Source organism: Numenius arquata, chromosome 8 (genome assembly GCF_964106895.1).
Source record: "Numenius arquata chromosome 8, bNumArq3.hap1.1, whole genome shotgun sequence".
NCBI lineage: Eukaryota > Metazoa > Chordata > Aves > Charadriiformes > Scolopacidae > Numenius > Numenius arquata.
This window is the reverse complement of record NC_133583.1, coordinates 7,540,592-7,559,703: the sequence shown is the minus strand read 5'-3', so window position 1 is coordinate 7,559,703 and position 19,112 is coordinate 7,540,592. Positions and strand designations below refer to the sequence as shown.

The 19,112-nt window shown below is 43.9% G+C and overlaps 1 protein-coding gene across 1 annotated transcript in view; it reads right to left on the bottom strand.

The window, feature by feature from the left end:
- The window catches only part of MAGI1 (membrane associated guanylate kinase, WW and PDZ domain containing 1), a 358,453-nt gene that overhangs the window by 47,816 nt on the left and 291,525 nt on the right, over positions 1-19,112 (bottom strand). The window contains exons 8-12 of the mRNA XM_074152607.1: positions 14,976-15,033; positions 12,557-12,645; positions 11,434-11,526; positions 7,540-7,722; positions 5,837-6,457 (exon numbers count right to left, since the gene is read on the bottom strand). Of these exons, the coding sequence (XP_074008708.1) occupies positions 5,837-6,457; positions 7,540-7,722; positions 11,434-11,526; positions 12,557-12,645; positions 14,976-15,033 (1,044 nt within the window). The remainder of the gene's footprint in view (positions 1-5,836; positions 6,458-7,539; positions 7,723-11,433; positions 11,527-12,556; positions 12,646-14,975; positions 15,034-19,112) is intronic.

The window sequence follows — 19,112 nt, the reverse complement described above, 5'->3', positions numbered from 1 at the left end:
GGGCTGGGGAGCAGAGTAAGAAACCCAACCATAAAGGTGGCATGCAAGATGATCTGTACCAGCGACTCTGCGCTCAGCAAGACGGATTTCCACAGGAGTTTCTACGGATCCAAGCACAGGACAAAGACCCCAGTATAATGCTCTGCTCCCTCTATACTAGGAACTGAGAACGCTGCTGGAAATGGTGAACTTTTCTTCCCTTTCCAGAAGCTTTGGCACAGGCAAACAGGCTCTGTGGTAACGGTCAGATGATTCCCAGGTTGTGATTTTTGTCCTAAATGCAGTTTGGACTCACTTTTTCTCTAATTCAGCAGCGGCTAAGAAAGTTCGAAGTTTTCTGGCAACCAGACGCTTAAGCGGCATGACTTTCAACTCGCTCTTCACTGCAAGCCTAAAGGGCAAACAGAAGTGAGTGGCTTGTTCAAAAGAGTTCAAGTCTGCACTGAATAGCTGATTGCAGCTCTAATTACCATGGTTTTACATCATTAGGGATAGCAGCTGAAAAGAAGCTCTAATTCCAGCACTCTGAGATACTGCTTCTTTTTTTTTTTGTTGGGCTCTTGCCACTAAATGATCCATTACCAACACTTCTGGTAAGGACAGGAAGGAAAAATTTCATTTCCGTCCAGGGAGAGGATCTCGATAAACAAGCACAAAGACGGTATTTTAGCTTCTAAGATTCAGACTGATAGGTGTCTGTGGTGGGGCAGAAAGGATGGAGTAGTGAGGAGACCTCCTCTAAAACTAGCAGCAGTAATAGATTTCACTCAGCTCAGGTATTTAATGCTCAATGCCACTGCTCATTTATGCCTGAGCACTGTATTTTGACACTCTAGACCTTAAAGGGAAATCTGCTCTCAATCATACTGGTATAATGTGCCTGCAATTATAAGTTGTTACGATATATTGTTTATAAAGTTTTCCCGCTGTGTCTAAAGGATCCTGTAACTCTCTCTACCCTGGCTGGGGGGAGACTGAAGCTGCAGCAAGCAGCGTAAAGAAAAACACACACGTCTTTTTTATTACTATGTGATGGTTCAATGGCATGGACACAAAATAAACAGGAAAAAAAAAAAAAGGCCTTCCATTTAAGGCTACAGAATGAGCCTTCAAGTCCAGAGCAGTTGACTCTAGCATGCATTTCCAGCACAAGGAGGAGGAGTTAACTCCCTCTGTGGGAAGAGGTGGAGGTTAATTACCCTCACACACCAAGAGCATCACTGGAACAGTAAGGGGGAAGGTCCATCTAGCTAAGGAGACTTAATAGGTTTATTGCTTTGGAGCTCTGTAATTTCGTTCCATTGCTGCAAATCTTTGTTGTAGTTATAGGTATCTTCTTAAGGACCTTCTTAAGACCCCTGAGTCAAGGATCAAATGAGCAGGACAATTTGCACAGGCATCTCCCCACAAACACCTTCCATTCAGTTGAACAATGAACAGGGAATTTACCATGGACTTTGCTTTTCCACAGGGGTAAGCACTTAGGTGCCCACTGAGGGGCACTTCGACAGATGTTGCATAGGTTCTTCTTCCCACAAAACACATTTAGTTTTGAAACTCCAGCATATATATCATATATTTCTCAAAAGACTGATTTCCATTCCCCAGTTTAATGTGAATTTGGCACTAGGGAAAGCTATCAGAAACTCCACTGATTTGCACATGACATGTGAGTGACATTTCACCTGCATGCTTTTACTTTGATGTGGAGCCGAGTGGGAACACATCTTCGAGGGGATTACGTAGATCAGGCTCAAGGTTTATGCTATTTTCGACCTTCCAGCGAATAAAGATGCGGGTGAGCACTAACTGTGAAAGCTTTGAAGGGGAAATATCCATTCAAACCTGCATGAAAACTGCTCAGCTTAATTCTTGTAACTGAACACAAACCCATCACAGTATTTTTGAATGACCTGAACGGAAGACTGACCTTAAAAAAACAGAGGAAAAAAGGAGAAAAATAATTCTCTCTAATCTGAGGTAAATCACAAAATACGTCAATATGACACACAATTATTCTAATTGAACCCAATGCTAGGTCTTAGTGACCCCCAAAATAGTTTTGCAGAATAACTTGTTCTGAAACAGCTCCCCACCTGTCCCAGCACAGACACAGCTCCCTGGAATAAAAGCCACTTGGGAAGCAGGGAAATTATTCTGACAAAATGTTGCTTTTATTATTAACAGGATCTGTGCAGAATGGAGAGGTATTTGAGAATTGCTTATTTCAGTCGATTACTGTGCATAGACAAGACTTCAACGACAAATGGATTTCAAGTGGCAAATATTACATTACCTTCTTCGCTTTCTTTTTTGAGGCAAGTACTTTATGTACTTTGTAGGTACTAGATTAAAAGAACCTTTTCAGCTACAAATATTCAAAATAAAAGCATGCCTTTTGTGGCCTTATTAACAATAATTCTTTAAAATAGCTGAAATGTGTAATCACATTGTGCAGTGCAGGGACAAAACCATATGCTTAATTCTGCATTTTGTAACCAGTAGTGCTGGTTCACTTTCAGGTACCCAGCCCCTGAATGGTCCCTGATGGGTTACCAAGTGTCTCCTCTGCTGTTGCAGGCACCATCTCGTATCCCCTCCAAACGTGCTGACTTCACCTTCAGGCAGCAAAGGCTTTACACCTCCTCCAGCCTGACTTACAGGCTCTAATGGGTAGGCACTTTCTTCTTATTTACAGTTTAAATTACTCACAGCCGAGCAACACCCAGTTGTTCTTCAGCCAAGATCTCTCTTTGGTTTAAGTATCTCCTGTCTTTCCTACCTAATAATTAGAGACGATAATTTTGTCCTCTCTGTCCATTCACTTTGCTAAGCAAAAGCAGCTTTTTCCGATCTGGTCTCACGTACAGTCCAATGAGCTCCTCTGCACCCTGCCTCCGCACGGAGTTCATCCTTTCTGACCCCCTCAAGTGCTGAAGTCCAAACCAGGAGATACGGTCAGTGAGTTTTATCCAGCACTATATGTGCAGGTGAAGTAGGAAAACAACAGCAATAATATAATTAATGCCTAGAGAGGGGAGGAGGAAGGGGAAAATAAAAAATTAAATCAGAACATGGATGAGTTTTCTATGGGGCCTCTGGAAAGCAAAATCTCAGTGACCTGACATTGTCCCTCTCTTAACATATCTGTCCCCCTGCCCCAATCTTGTATGAGTCCTTCAAATGATTTTCAGATGACACGTGAGCAGCCGAGCAAACAGAGGGGACATTTCAGCTTCATCCTTCCTGAAATCACCTTTCTGGTCCTCACTCAAAGGCAACGGCAGGACTCGCCCGCTCCCACAAGCCGGCGCTTCAGCCAAATACACTTTACGGTAAATATTTTACAGGCTGCTCTCAGCGGCCGTGGGTTTGCATTTTAACAATTAAACCTCATTGTTGGGAGCGCACCAGTAGCTTGGAGCAGGCAGAGCTTTTCCCGTATATTACACATCTCTTTCTGATATTTTTCTGCCTGATTAGTAATCACTTCTGACAAATCCTTTCGACAGCTCTGAACACCAGCCTTAGCGTTGCGGGGATGCTTGATGCAAAGCCTGACTGAATGCAAATGTTAGGCTAATGCGAGGATGCCCGACCGTATCTGAGCATTTTCCTCACTGGACACCAGAGGGAGGAGGAGGAAAGGACAACTGACAGTGAAGCTAAAGAAGAACTTCTTCAAGAGCTTATCCGACACCGGAGCTGAATATATTTCTGTAATCGCACCAAAATAAATACCGGCACCTTGTCTGGGGATGGTACTTCTGATAAAAGACTTGGCAGGGGTAACACAAGGTAAAGTCACAGGAGAAAGGACCCACGTGCAGCAGCACAGAGCGCTGGGTGCGTTTTAGCAAGCTCCATCTCCCAAGCTTTAAACAAACCTGACTGGGTTTGATTCTGGGGCTGCTATTGCTGTCCCTATTCTGCTTGGCTTCTGTGCCACAACCCGAGTGCCTTTCGGCCCAGCTTTTTTCTGGATGTGAAGAAAAATACGTTTCAACGATTAACTGTAGATCCAGGGCCACCACAGTTTCTGAGTCCCCTACCACAAGAGCGCGAAATTTGGAACCGCAAGTGCTCTCTGCTCAGATGGAGATGTCAGTACCTTGAGGAGGGAGGGCAGCAGTTCAAGTAGATTGATAAGGTATCTATCTGGGAATGTGATAGCAAATGCTCAACATGCGGTTAGTATCTCGATTAAATAAAAGAAGAGAGAGATTCAGCAAGGTTTCCAGGGAACTATTTACAATATCATTAAAACTATTCTTTTATTTCCTCATCAAATCTTTTCATTATGCCTTCAAGGCATAAGGAGGATTATTAAATGTCAGCCACAATTCAAAAAATTAATGTATGGTGTTACCAGATATCTATGCGCTCTCCAGGAGGATTAATAATAGCTGCTATTTTTCTTCCAACCATATTTTCTCCATAGTACATATATTAATCATGAGAACACAGAGCATTTTTTTAAACCTCTCTAGTACTGAAAGTCTTTAAGGAACTCACACTTTGAAAACTGGAGAATTCTTAATATATTCTGTTCTCTACTTTTTAATTTACTATCAAAATACAAAAACACAGTAAGCACTTGGAAAGGAAGGAGAAGAAGAAAGGCAGTGCTTTCTTCAGAATTGCTATTAATTGCAGAATCAATGTCCTCAATTCCTTGAAATAGGTCTTTAAAAACAGCAAACTAGGGTTGCAGATTCAGAAAGCAGCTTGCCCCCCGTTAAAACGGACTGGCTTTTGTTGCTAACTTACTACAATCCAAACACTTTAGAAAAGGCATCAGAAAAGTACTTTCATATCAACCACTCCTCCCAGGGCTGGCTGGGGGCTGTGTTCAGCACCTATTTGTCAGCTTAACCCTCCCTGCAGCAGGCTCGTCCCGGTGAGGTGCTGGGCACCAGTACGTGCTGTCCATAAAAACCACTGCATGGGAAAGAAAGGGAGAACCTCTCAGATTCCCACTGCTGGAGCAGAGAGAGGGAGAGCTGACCCCTCTGCTCTTGACTTTGCACTCAACAGCCGACATGGACTTTCCCTGTGAGCTTGACACGAACTCTTTTAGTAACTCTAATCCACAGACTAAAAGCGTGTTAGGTGAGGTGGGGTGCGCTACCTCAGATTACTTTACACTTACTCTGGGCAGGGAAGGAGTTCCTGTGGATGGACTGACCCCACAGACAGGTTACCTACCATCCATGTGGGCTGCAGACATACTGACTGGAGGGTGGCTTTTGTACCTGCTGGTGGCCTCTCAGCAATGCAAGCAAAAATGAGCTCAGCTCCCCATCGCGCAGCAAATGAACATGTCCAGAAGTAGTATTTCAACTGCTTACAACTAGGAGAAGTTTAAATTCTCTCCTCCACTCCCAAATGTATCCCAGGTGTAACCCTTCCACAGTGAAAAGTCATTGGATATCTGATTTTGAACACTGCAAATTTCAGAAGGTATTACCAGCCTCTTCCATCTCCCAAAACAGCTCAAGAAACGTCCACGTTCTATTTAAAATTAAGTTTTACGAGCATGAGATCAGGGTTGGTTATGTAAGTAAAGGTTTAATCATGTCACCCTTCTGTGCAGTCCTAGAAGAGGAGTGTAGTGCAGGTGACATGGGAACTACATGCACATTCCCCCCAGTGCAGGAGCAAACAATAAATAATTGTAACCATCTATGTGACCTGACAACTGCCAACTTGGGGACGTTCCTACACCTCAAGACAGAAACCATTTCTACACAGAAGCTTTGGAGGGCAGGTCTTTCACGACGTGGTTTTTTAAAATTTCAAGAGGAAATGTTTTAAAGCAGTTTTGAAGACTTACCTCCTCGCTGCACCAGCAACGTGACTTCGCTTCCCTTAGGACATTCTATCAGCATATCCACCACCTGGTTGTGAGTGAGGCTCTGCACATTCTTCTTGTTGACTTCAACTATAAGATCTCCCTCCTTCAGGCCGCGGCACCGCGGGCTGTCCACGATTTGTTTCACTCTTTGGCCGCCCCCACCGGGACTGTCTGCTATAGTAAACCCAAAGCCCATAGGCCCTTTCACTATATGCACAGTTATGAGTTCAGGTTGTGTTGCTATCGAAGACGCCAAAGAGACCGTGTCATTGGGGTAACCATGGGGTCCGTTGGAGGAGACCTCAGCCGGGCTGCTGGGTCTTGCTTCCTTTGTGCCATTTACTTTCCCTGTTTTACTACTGTGGCTTGCCGGGGAGTCGTAATTTTCCTGCCCGTTCACAATGATTGGCTCTTTGTCCAAAATTGCCACGGACGTAACCAGGCTCGTGTTGGGATCATCGGGATCGAAGGGCAGGGGGTAGCCTCGGCACAGTTCCAGGTCCACGCTGGCACCGATGGGGATGGACTGGAAGATTTTCACAACTTGCGCGTGAGTGTGCCCCAGCACACAGGTATCGTTCACGCTGACTATGACGTCCCCTGCAGAGGACACAGACAGATACACCAAACACATATGTTTTGTGCACCCCGGGAAGGTGAGGACTAGAGGCTGCTAGATGATCTGCAGCATCCACAGGTACCACTTACAGGTAAATAGTAGCATTTAAGGAAAGGAGCGGTGTTCACTTGGGCAAGCAAGAACTATCTGTATACAATGGATTCACTGCATAAAGCCTTTATGTACATAAACGTTTTTGAAAGTGAAAATGGAATTGACTCATGCAAAAAAATAATAAATTCAAGTGATGGTATATGGCCCATTTAACAGTTATTTCGAAGCCCAGCTCTCAGTGTTATACACTGTGCTACACTGACATATGATAGAAACAAAACTGAGAGCACATGAGAGCTATAACAGAAGGCTCTCAAATACCAACTGCTCAAAAACGGTGGCACGTGTCATGTCTCAGACATGCTTCGGCTGAAATCTATGTATTGATTAAGTTATGATTCATTTTTTAACACTGGGGATGCAACACAGGAATGCTTAGTATTGTGATGTTCCACCTGCAAGTGAGGAGTTGTGACCAAAGGTGATTCCTAATGGGATTTCATCATGCTGGTCCTGATCTCCGGCAAAAGAAATTGGCCTTTAGTGCCTCCACACAGGGAAAAGCAAACTAGCCCAGTCCTCTGCCCATTCCCTGGGGGTAGCCTGGGAGATGAGGCGAGTGGCACAGCAGATGCACCGACAGACCATGATGCAGTCCTAAAACATCACAGCCACTGCCACAGCAGGGAGCAGTAACCCGCAGCCTGTGGGACCCCAAAACTGCTGGCTCCACTCAACTCCACTCCAGGTCAATGTGGGGAGGAACTGGCAGAGCCCCAGCTAAATATTTTGACGCCTGAGGTGAAATTCCAGCCTGTTAAGTGCCCTGCTATAATATTTTGAACATATTCCTTAATGTGTCTCACTTCCCTACTTGCTGACGGGAAAGCTGAATGCCTTTCCCCAAAAAGGGGATGAGGACTATAGTCCTTTATGAATTGCATATAAAAAAAGCTGTAAAAATATAAACCAAAGTGGTGGTGGTGATTTTGATTTAAAGCATCAGTACCTGTTTCCATTTTGCCATCCAGCGCTGCGGGGCCATCAAGCACCAAACTTTTGATTTGGAGAAATTCATCTGGCTCATCCCCTCCGACGACGGTGAAGCCGAAACCCCTGCTGCTTTTCCTTAGCTTGGTGTGGATGAACTTCCCTTTCAACTCAGAAGGGTTTCGTGTAAAAAAAGGTTTTCCTGCGTAGGAAGTTTGGAGAATCTATAAACAGGCAGGCAAGAGCCTTTGATCTGTTTTTCCTCTGCCCCTCCCCGCCCTAACAAGTACACGGACAAACACAGCGGTGCGCTGGGACGGGACTGAACTTCACTCCAGCGTCCTCTCACCTCATCGCACTCCACCCGTCTCCTCGGATCCACTCATGCAGTAAAAAGAGTGAGCAAAACCCCTAGCACCTGGTGCTTTGTTAGCTGTGGTTGTGCACACCAAAGCCTCAAGGCTACAAAGGGGAAAACATGCTGGTTTAAGGAAGGGAATATATTAAAGCTGGCAATGCCGGCTTAGATGTATGTGTCTCATCTCTGTCCTGGGGTGCTTGTATCCATCCCAGGAAGGACGGGACAGCACAAACGCCTCCTACAGAAGGAGTCTGCAGCCAGTGTTTCTGCGGAAAGGAGTATCACTATGCTTTTCATCACTTGGCCTTCTCCCAACCCACCAAGCAAAAAGCAACTTCTGAGCTCTGGCAAAACACTACGTAATCCTTTAGCATAACCCCCCTGCCAGCCCCACCATCGCTACCACCCTGTGACCTCCTCTGGTGAAAAAGAGGAGGGCGCTGATGTTCTTCAGACCCTGTTTGAAGTCTTTTCTCTCTCCTTTCTGCTCCTTGCCTGTTGTGGATGAAACACTGCCCTTGTGAAGGATGGATCAAAGAGCAGCCTGGGACCGGAGCGGCTGCGCTGGAGGGCTGTTAACGCTCTCCGGGAGCACGGTTAAGAGGGAACAAGGTACTCCAAAGCAAAAGCGCATCCTTGCAAAGCATGTTGCACAGGCTCGGAAAAGGAATCACGGCTCCTGTACTTCACAGTGCCAACGCTAAACACCTTTGCACTTTTAATTGTTTTTAATGCTTAGAGGGGAAAAGACCGTGCCACTAAGCCCTCTGGTGACAGCTCCAGGATCAGCAGCGTGTGTTGCAGCCAGGAGAGCTGGCACACTTTCAAAAACTTCGGCAGCATTGCCGTGGGCCTCTGTTTAGAAAGGAGACCTTGAGGGAGGCTGAGAGGATTTGAGACTTGTAAGCCTTTGACTGGGGAAAAAAAAAACAACCAAGTATATTTGAAGATTATTCATGAGGGGGCAGTGTGAGGACTTGGAATCTTCTGCCTTTGAAGGGTAGCACAGGAACATGGCAATCCTGCACACTGTGGGCAGAGGCTCTGCTCAGACCCCAAGCTGCAAAAAAGCCCTGACTATCAAAGTGCAACCCAACATCTCCGGTGACAAACACGCCTGAGAGGCAGTGGGCAGCGGGGCTTGGTCCCATGCTGATTTCTGGTTCAAAAGCCAAGCAGAACAAGCACAGCTTGATGGCATCTGCCTACAAATAGAGGGTGAACTAGCCCTGTAGTAACAGGACAGCAGCACCACAGCATTTGGAAGGCGACCACATTTCAGCTGCGTGTATCTACAAAACCCCAGCTGGGAGAGCAGTGCCAGGGGCACAAGGAGTGGTCCTTGTGGGCACGTCCCCACCAGCAGTGCCATCAGCGGGAGAGATGGAAACCCCTGGGCATAGGGCAGGGGGACAGGGAGGCTAGAAATAGCTGCTGCAGATGGGGAGTGGGAGAAGAGGGAGCAGCACTGAGAAAGGAAGAGAAAGGAATGAAAGAGAGGAGTCATCAGTGGGTACTAGGACATGTCTGTCACTCAAGAGTGGTGCTCAGACTAATGATCTCCTGCAACGTTACTGCAAAATTTTGTGGCTGGCAGTCGGGAGCGGGTGGAGAGCTGAGAGAGGCTGGGAAGATCATCCTCTGCGTGACAGGTCCTTTGCGTTGCCATGCGTGGACGCTCGGGCAGCTCTTGCTTCAGCCTGACAGTGTAAAAGGTAGAGGTGGCATCCATAGATATCTCCCCAAGGAAGACCAGCTGTTTTGGGACATTGTGATGAGATGCCTAACCCCAGCTGCCTGGTGGTCAAGGTACCATCCCCAGACCTCCCACGTTTTTCCTTGTTGCAAGTGCAGATTCCTCTAATGTACTCTCTAACACACCTCAGGAATGTGCTGGGGGCTTCGGATACTGTTAAACTTCACGTTTCTGTTTTGGAAGGGCTGATCTGCTGTCACCTGCAGCAGAGAGCACTCCCTGGCTCTCTGTGGCAGGAAAGGCAGCCCAGGACAGCAGCTCCTTGCCAGGCTCACCTTCGGAGATCATGGCTGACCCATGGAGCATGGGAGTACTTCCCAGCTCCTGGGGCCAGCCTCCCCCAAGCTGCTCCCAGCTGTGTCAGGATGACGTGCTCCAGCAGATTCCTCCTCTCTCACCTTCCCCGGCCTCTGGTTCCTGCAGACTGGGGCAATGCCATTCGCTTGCTATGGAATTTAGATGTAGCCCAAGGTGAAGCCCACTTACAACCACTTGTAACGAGAGAGCACTTGTACTGCAACAAGTACAGGTGGAACTCTTTGCCCTTGCTGGCAACCTGATCTGGCAATGTTTCAGCTCATGCTGCAAATTCAGGAACAATTCATGTCCTGTCTGGTTAGTTATTTAAGAGAAGCAACTGATCCGTGAGCAGTTGGCTATACACAGACCATTGACACTAATAAATAAGGCTGTAATAGCCCAAAGTACTTCTACACATGTACTACTTCAAAGTAGGTCCTCATTATTTGGACCTATTATCATTGCATCCTCATCCAGAGCTTCCCAGAGAAGCTTCAACTCAGATTTTTCAGAAACATGATGTAAATTTGCCCCTAACATGTGGCCAAGGCACTTGTGCCTCTTTGTCCTCTGTTACTACAGAAAGTCAGACTCAGCACAGAGGCCTGGTAGCTCTGCAAAGCTCTCCAAATGGCAGAGGATCTCCTTCTTCTGGTGTTCCCGCCAGCTCCTGTCCCCCCTCCAAATTTTCATTTGGATTCAAAGCATACAAAAGGAAATTCCATAAAGTTGCAAGCCAGACTCATCCCTGGAAATACCAGAATCTGGCTGCTCAGATGTCACAAATGCAACCAAGGCACCCAAGCTCTCCAAAACCAAGGTCTTGCCAAAGAGTGCCGACAACCTACGCAAATCACAGCTCCCAGACAAGCTGACCAGTTTCCAGGGCTCTTAAACTATTTCAACTTGAAACTCTACTTGCCCATGAAGGCAGGCATGGGGTGATATTGGCTTTGGCTCTCAAACATGTCTTAATCACAGTGCAATATGGTGAGACTTTGTGTTGCTTTTTGGGAAGGCATGCGGAACTATGAGAACCGAAAAAAATCTCTGCACTAGATCTTATTGTAAGAGCCATATTCTAAACTCCGTAGAGCTTAGAAGCTGTAAAAGCCTAATCCTTGTATATCCATTGAGCTCTATAGAAAAGGGTCTCCTCCTACTTGCACTTGCATCCACTGCAGCTACTGCTAAATCCCATCGATGTTGTAACTCATGTTTCCACCATGCCTTTTTAAAGACTTGGAACACTACAGAGAATAGCCACAATCCTTGTTTTGATGCAGGCGATCTCTTTCGCCTCTTGCATTTGGCAAGAAATGTGGTCTCTCAAAACAACTAGTCTCAAAATCTACAGGAATTAGATATGCAGGCATGTGTCCTGGTGTGTGGCACTAGTCATGGAGATACTCCCTTTGCTGGTGGCTAAGGGAATTTCATTCTCAGGAACAAAAACCCTTGTTGCACTTCTACAACTGGTTTAACAAGGTTGTTACCTTGCACTGGTGCCTCCCGAACTGCCTCTTGGTTGTTTGAAACATGGTTTGGAGCAGCGGGTGGTGGGAGAGATGGACACTCCTCTGTCCATTCTAGAGAGGGCAGAGAGGTAAATGTTACTCTTTTCACAACAGCACTATGAGGTCCTGCATGTACATGCGCTGGGAGTGCGGGGTTCAAGCAGAGGAGACGTGAGAAGCATGGCAAGAGAGGAAAGAGTCAAGGAGAGAGAGAATATAATGAATGGGATGTCCAAAAACCAGTTCTGGAGGACTCCCTATGTCCAGGGTCAACTGATCCATCTGCTGGGACACCCTACCTCACACTCAGACTTTGAGACTTGATTTGCATCTATGTGGTCTTGACATTTAGATGGAATCTATTCCCCATGGCATCTAAGTAGAAGAGCTGATGTTGCGGGAAATGAGGCTACAGGACAAGTGTTGAAGCCTAGATTATCTTCCTCTTGGATAATAACTGTTGTGAAATAACTTGGTGTGAAAGATACAAAGGTACCAAAACAAACCAAAACCACAGGCCCCTCACTGCAGTTGGGCTGCATGTAAAGAGTTAAAAAAAAAAAAAAAAAAAAGAAAGAAAAAAAGGAAAAAAAACAAACCATGTTTTAAAATAATAAAATTAATTCAGATGTTAGAGCCTGAAAACATCTAAAGGTCTTGGGTTAAGAAGTCTCTCAATGAAGAGGGGTTTCTCCAGTGTACATGTAAATGCCCACTCCTCATCCCCCTCAATAGCCTACGCATTCCAGTGCAGACTGGAACAACACCAGCTACAGTGAGTAACTTGATGGAGCAGATTAAAAAGTGTGTTTTAATTGTTTCTGGGAAGCCTAGAAACTTTCCAGAAATAAAGGACATAAAATATTTCTTCCCTTTAACAAGGGTGAAAGCTACTATGTTTAAGTGGTTATACGGATTAGATTTTCTCCTTTACTGCATCTTATGTGAAGGGCATATGCAACCTTTCCTGTGCATGTCATTGTGCCTTTAAACGCTAAGGCCACAGAAGGAAGGACAAACACATTGGCACAGTGCTGCCGTGGCGAGAGAGGGCACCTTCCTTCACGAAAACCCCAACCATCACACCCTCGGTGGTGCCAACCTTCTGGTGGCTGTTGCTGTTGCTCAAGCTGTTTCTTCCTCTTCGCTTCAAGAACTGGGTTTTCATATTGTGTCTTCCGGTTGATGTGGCTGGAGATGAAAGAGAACAATAAATTAGGAAACCCTTTGTGACAAGCAGGAATGATGGCCAGGCATGAAACTCCTCTGAGGAAAGGAGTAAAAGACCAAACAAACCCAACAGCAATGTATGTGGAGCAAGGCTCACCTAGTTGTGCCAAAAAGCATACTTAGGAAAACAAACTAATTCCAATATCGATATAATGTCCTGAGTAGGAATGGCTAATTCCTTCAAATACATAAAGTACTGATCTATCTGTGAAAAATGAGATTAAAGTAGGAAAAAGTGCTCTGTCTGATTGCATTTTAAAAGACAGGCCTAAGTCATCCCTGCTTTAATAAGATTCCCAGAGGTGCAGTCACTCCCTGGGTCACTGAAGTTAAAAAAAACAAAACAAACCAAAACCCAACAATTGGTAACATCTGTCAGCTATCTGATCAATGCACGCTATTAACAGGGTGTCTTAAAAATATCTGCGGGGGTGCAGGCTATGAGCTGAAAAGCTGGGCTCCAAATAGATCAAAATACACTCAGAATTAGCCCCCAGAAAATACTCCCAGTGGAAACCAGCATTTGGTGAAACTTCGGCTGTCCTCCTTGGAGGGCCATTAGGCAGCTTTTGACCTGTACGAGATGTTTAGAGCTAATGTTTCTTACCAATCTCAGGAAAAGGAAAAAAAAACAGCCCAGCCCCAAACATGGCAGACAAGCAATGCACTCCATTAACCATTTTATGAAACCAAACAACGAACACCAGCCACAGATGCCAGGGCAGTGGCCACAGGTCTGGGGACTCTGCAGCTGATGGCTACAGCCAAGATGAGCTGCTCATCAACCATTGAAGAGCAGTTTCTCAACAGCGATCTGGCTACAGCAGAGGAGCAGGCAGACCTTAGAAAACTGTATTCGCTTAAAGCCTATCTTTCTGTCCAAAGCAAAGTCTACCATTAAAAACTTGATATTTTATTGTCTTTTGTCCAATGTGTCTTTATAAAAAAAAACCCACAAACCAAACCCCAACATCCCAAACCCTGAAACAACAACCAACCTATTTTTCAAGTATTTACAATACAAGCACTCTAGATAGTTATGTTCACAATTTTTCTGCTAAAGGTCAATATTAAATCACTGGAAAAATATTTAACTAATCAAATACAAACAAGTTTCTAAGTTCTGTAAAAGATTTCCAATTTCATGAGATCTTCAGAAAGTTAAAACAAAAATATAACTACTTCAAAAATATATAAACTTTTTCATGATACAGTTGTTTCTCAATAAAAACTATTGTGCAATAACAGAGTGCCTGAATTGGAGGGGTTCGAGATGAATTCTCAAATTATAACCATCTTGCCAGCTTATAGATAGTAAGTAAAATAAACTCGCATCTCACTCCTGTTGCTTTTCTATTTAATTTCATCACTAAGGAGTGCCACAAAACTAACAGGCATGGATATATAAAGTGACAGGAAAAAATGCTGGAAAAACCTCTTGGCATGGCATTTAATAGCCGAAAAATATTCTTGATGTCTTTGGTAAATAAATGTCAAGCCTTAATTACACAGTTTGCTAACCTTGTTTCCCTAGGCACAGATGGCAGGGTCAGAAATGAGCCAAAGCAGACAGAAGCTGTATTCCATGTCTATTCTGAGGGCTATCATAAGCCATCCTACTAGACAGGAGTATACACATAATTAAAAATTCATTTTATGGGGTCAGTGATGAAACAAAACTCGGATCTCTGGTTTCCCAAGGGAGCGATCTGACATCTAGATAAAGAAGAAGCTGTTCTAATTCTGGAGAGAATCCCGGTAAACCTGTAATTCTGTTCACAACAGCACAGCCTGATGCAAGAACCTCTGTCGTGGCTCTTTGGTCACACAGGCTTGTCCATTCCTCCTTTTGAGTGTCTTCTGACTCATAACCGAATTGGTGGTTTGCTTTGCATGCCCGTGTTTTGATCATAGCACTATACGAAGGGGACGGAGCTCAGTTAACTGTGTACTTGTTAAAGTTCTCTGGATAAAAGTATTTTGTTGAGGTGCTGGGGCTCCTGCATGCCCTGACCTGGGGGTGCTCCTGTCTCCCCTGAGCTCACCCTGGAGCTTACCTGGGGTGATCCTGTCTTCCCTGTGCCCACCCGAGGGTGCTGCTGCCAGAGACCACCAAAGGATGGGGAATGGTGAGGCAGGGTTCCCTCTCCCAGGCCCTGTGGCATGCCCCAGGGACCAGGGTCTCCTCCTCCTCCTCGGTATGAGATGCTACCAACAAAGCACACAGACCGCTGCAGAGGAAAGCCTTCCTCCGCCCCACAGCCACACCAGAACCCGAGAGCAGCACTTACTCTACATAGTAGACACCATATACGGGATCCTCAATTTTCTCCCAGCCAGCAGGCAACTCTGGAAATAGAAAAAGCATTACTGAAGCCTCCAGTGCAGTTTTTTCCTGACAGGCAAGTGCTCCTGCTCAGCGTGCAAAACTCATGAGCACCTCAGACTTTGCTTTGAACACTTTTCAGAATGATCACAGTATCCTTTTAAAGGCTGGCATAGCGCTGCACCAACATCATAGCCTGCCCCACCTGTGCTGGGCTAGCAGATCAGTGGGAAGATGCCCATTCCAGTCAATTTTAGATTTGCTTTTTGCATTAGAGGAACAAATGATCAATAAACTCCCTTTATGGGAACGCCTCAAGTACCTTCCTCGTTTCACCATCATGAGTGGTCCTGGATGGAGCACTGCAGTGGAAGTTGATGCAGGCAAAAGGCCAGAGGCGTTTTAACACCAGCATACAAAGATGGGTGAGGTTATGGCAAGGAGCTGTAGCACACTCACAGGGACTCCTTTCTTTGGGATTTACATCACGTTGCTCAGCCCTGAGCCCAACGCAAAAGCACATCTTCAAACAGGACAAAGTGAGTTTAACGTAAATGCCCGGCACATGGAATCCACCCAAGTGGGGCTGGCACACACAGATGTATTTCACTGCATAGTACTTAATGTAAAAACACATATTGCCATAATCACATATAACAGAGATTTCCTTTTTTAATTAGCATAATTAACAAAAAACTGTTCTGAAAGATGAAATTAACATTTGGAAATTTATCCACTTTTGTTCCTGTTGATTTTCTAGACTGCACATAGTACTTTAACTATAATTAGTGAATGTAATAAAATTACTTCAGCATCCAACTGAGGGTTATTAAAGCTGTATGTATTACTTAAGGGCCTGATCCTTGTCCCACTCATTTAAACACAACGTTCCCGTTGCCTGTGGGTACTGAAATAATCAACCTATTAACGAAACAGAGTGGTGTGTTTGTGTAATACTGTGAATCAACTCAAAAGAAGGTTGCACCACGCTATGGACTGTGCCAGTGTGGTCCCAACAGAGTCTGTACATTCATTTAAATAACAATAATAATAATTAAAAAAAAATTGTCAGAAAACACAAGTTCAAATACTCAATGCAAAATAATACCTCAAAATTTATTACTAAATTGACAAGATCAATAGCAAATAACCTATGTTTGTCTATTATCAAATGCAAAGACTTATTTTCATTAATGGCATCAATTGCTGAGCCAATACAATCAACAATGGCCCATTAATTAGAATAAGTGTAACTAACTAGTTCTGCATTTACAGACTTCAACTATGTTGCCATAAGGATAGAAATATCTCCAGACTGGAGATGTACAGAATCTATACAAACACACATGGACTAATTACTCAAAGTTTATGTTTGCGTTCAGAATAGGCTGGAGATCAGATGAAATCAGTTTTCATGGGTTTTGCTCCACATGTCCCTTATTTGCAGATACAAGGTAGGGTTTCCATGCTTATCATTATTTTCTCCTTATTGGGTTTAACATCTTTGGATTCCTTGAGACATAAGCAATTAAATGCAAGCCAGTGCTAACTTTTGGGCATGAAAATACTCCACAATTTTATCAGCAAATTGATCTGAAATGAACCCTTCAGAAACAGATATTCCTTTAAATCATGCAAGTGTTGTGAGAAAAAGGTAGAAAGCTAAAGGCCAATCTTGAAAGTCTTTTCGCAAAGGGAACTCTCAGGTTTGCAAGGGAGTCCCTTATGGTGAAAACACTGCAGGACTGGCTTAAAGAGTTTCAGTGCAATTAAATTAAGACCTAGCATGTAATCAGGAAGATCACAAGTTGTGGCAGCCATTTAATTCTTTGCTCTACGGTGAAAGTAGAATGGGAAAGAGACCAAGCTGGGGGTGGAAGAAAAACAAAAGGTGAATGAGGGAAGGGAGAAATAACGAACAAATGCTTAAAATGAGTTTCCACAATTTTTCTTGCTAAATATCTTTTCTATTTTGGACTATTAAATGTTTTTCATTTTTAAAGTTTAAATCTTTTTTTTTCTTTTCTTCTGTTCACAAAAGGTTTTGGTATTAAATTGAAATTTTCCTTTTCTTTTAAAAAATTTTCACAGGTCAGAAAACCAGCACTTTCCTAACCTCAAAAAAGGTATTGTGCCAAAAGCTCTCCAGTTTTCTATCTCTGCAGCATTCCATTTAAGGAACACATTTCTATGTTTTCGAAAGTAACAATACACAAAACTGCAGCTTTCAATGCATTACTTGTTGATTATGTAGATGCGATTTCAGACTTCTGAAAGCCTCTGAAATGTCCCTAAAGCAAAAGGCAATATTCTCCATAGCCATGTTGCACAGTCTTCCTTATTACTGGCTTTAAATTATTCATCTCCCTTCTCTACCTCTCCTGCCAAACTGAAGATGACCCAGAGCATCAGATTTTATCACAAATATAAGATTTCCAAAAACATTTTGCATCATTAGGAGCCTGACTGAGCCATATGGTTTTTATTTTGGTACATCTATCCAGCTCTCTGCAGTCTCAGAGCATTTGTCAGCAGGTAAATTCAATGGACAAATATCCAATTTTACACTTTTAAGCCTGGGGTAAATACATGGATTCCTATTGACATGTTCTTAGTTAGCATCCCACCCTACAGAGGGGTAAACAGAACTTCTCCAACCACCAGTTATTTCAGTCGTGCCCATGCATCACCATAAAGCAGCTGGAGATGACTTCAGTATACTCAGCTCTTACTGCATCCTGTGAGGCCAAGAGGATTTGCCCAAGTGTATGTCAAATTCTACTCCAAAGATTAAATTTTTGTGTCCTTCATATAACCTGCTGTTAAAAGAGAGGTGTTCTATTACTCCATAGTCAATCCACCTCTTTGGAAAACAAGAAGTTGAGCAAATGCTTCAAGTTTTAATTTTCTTTTATTTAGAAAAGAAACTGCTGACGAGTTAAGGAGCTAAAAACCTGGCAACAGCCAGTGTACTAATCACGACAATGGTTAGTGAACAGGCCATATGTTTTCATGCCCCCTCCCCTAACATCGCTGTGACCAACTGAGCCATTGGAAAATGTCTGTCTTTACACTGCAACATTTGCAAATCTCAACAGTGCATCAATGGGCTGTGAGCTCAGCACAGCTTATCTGCATTAAAAAAAGGTAATATCTCATGATGTTCCAGCAAAACGCTTGTGTATGTAAGTGCCTACAGAACTGGGGTCAGACTTATCAATTAATGAGTTTCTCTACATTTATTTTTTAAGCTCCTCTTCTCTTGCACTAGATCCTGATATCAGACTGAAAGAAAGGAACATTTCCATTTCATTATTGCCTCTGAATTTGCTCTGAATGTTTTAACCTCTCTCTTATTTTAAGTCACCCTTTGTGAAGACCTTCATGAGAAATCTCTGCAGGTTGTTGGTATGCATCCACCTACTTGCAACGTTTCTTGGTCTGCTGCTGATTATTTGTGTGAGCTGTGCATAATGCTAATGTACCACTAAGGTGACAGCATTCTTCTTTAAATTGTCATTTCTTTCAAATTCTTGCAGTAGGAGAAGTTAGGCCTCCAACATTATTCCAGGCATATTATCCAGAGGAGCAGTTTTGGAGTAGTGTTAGAAGTCCACACAGTAACTGCTGGCTGCTGATGCCGTATCAATCACACAGGAGCGGGAAGCAGAATCCACTTACTTGCAAGTCATTACAGAAACCAGAGGTTAATTCTCTGGTAATACAACCCTCCAGTACGCAGAACTATAAACTGTAAATACAGTCCTCTTTAAAAGCAATAATAGACCTAGTGGAAATAAAATCCTATGCAACCTCTTATGCCTTTAAGCTTTCCAAGTGCACTAGAGCATGGCTGAACAGAAATAACAACTACCTCCACCATCAGTATAAACAGAATGAGCACCGCTGAGATTAGATATCAAGACAGCATTCTTCACAAAAAGATGCAGCAAATAAAAGTGTACCACATCATCGAAAATCATCTGTTTATGAAATCACCTACTGAAGCAAAATTTTCAGCTGTTTCATTCACAAGCTCAGTAGAAGCATTGTATGTAATACTTAAACTTTCTAAATCACACTTTGCTTCTCTTGTCTGGGA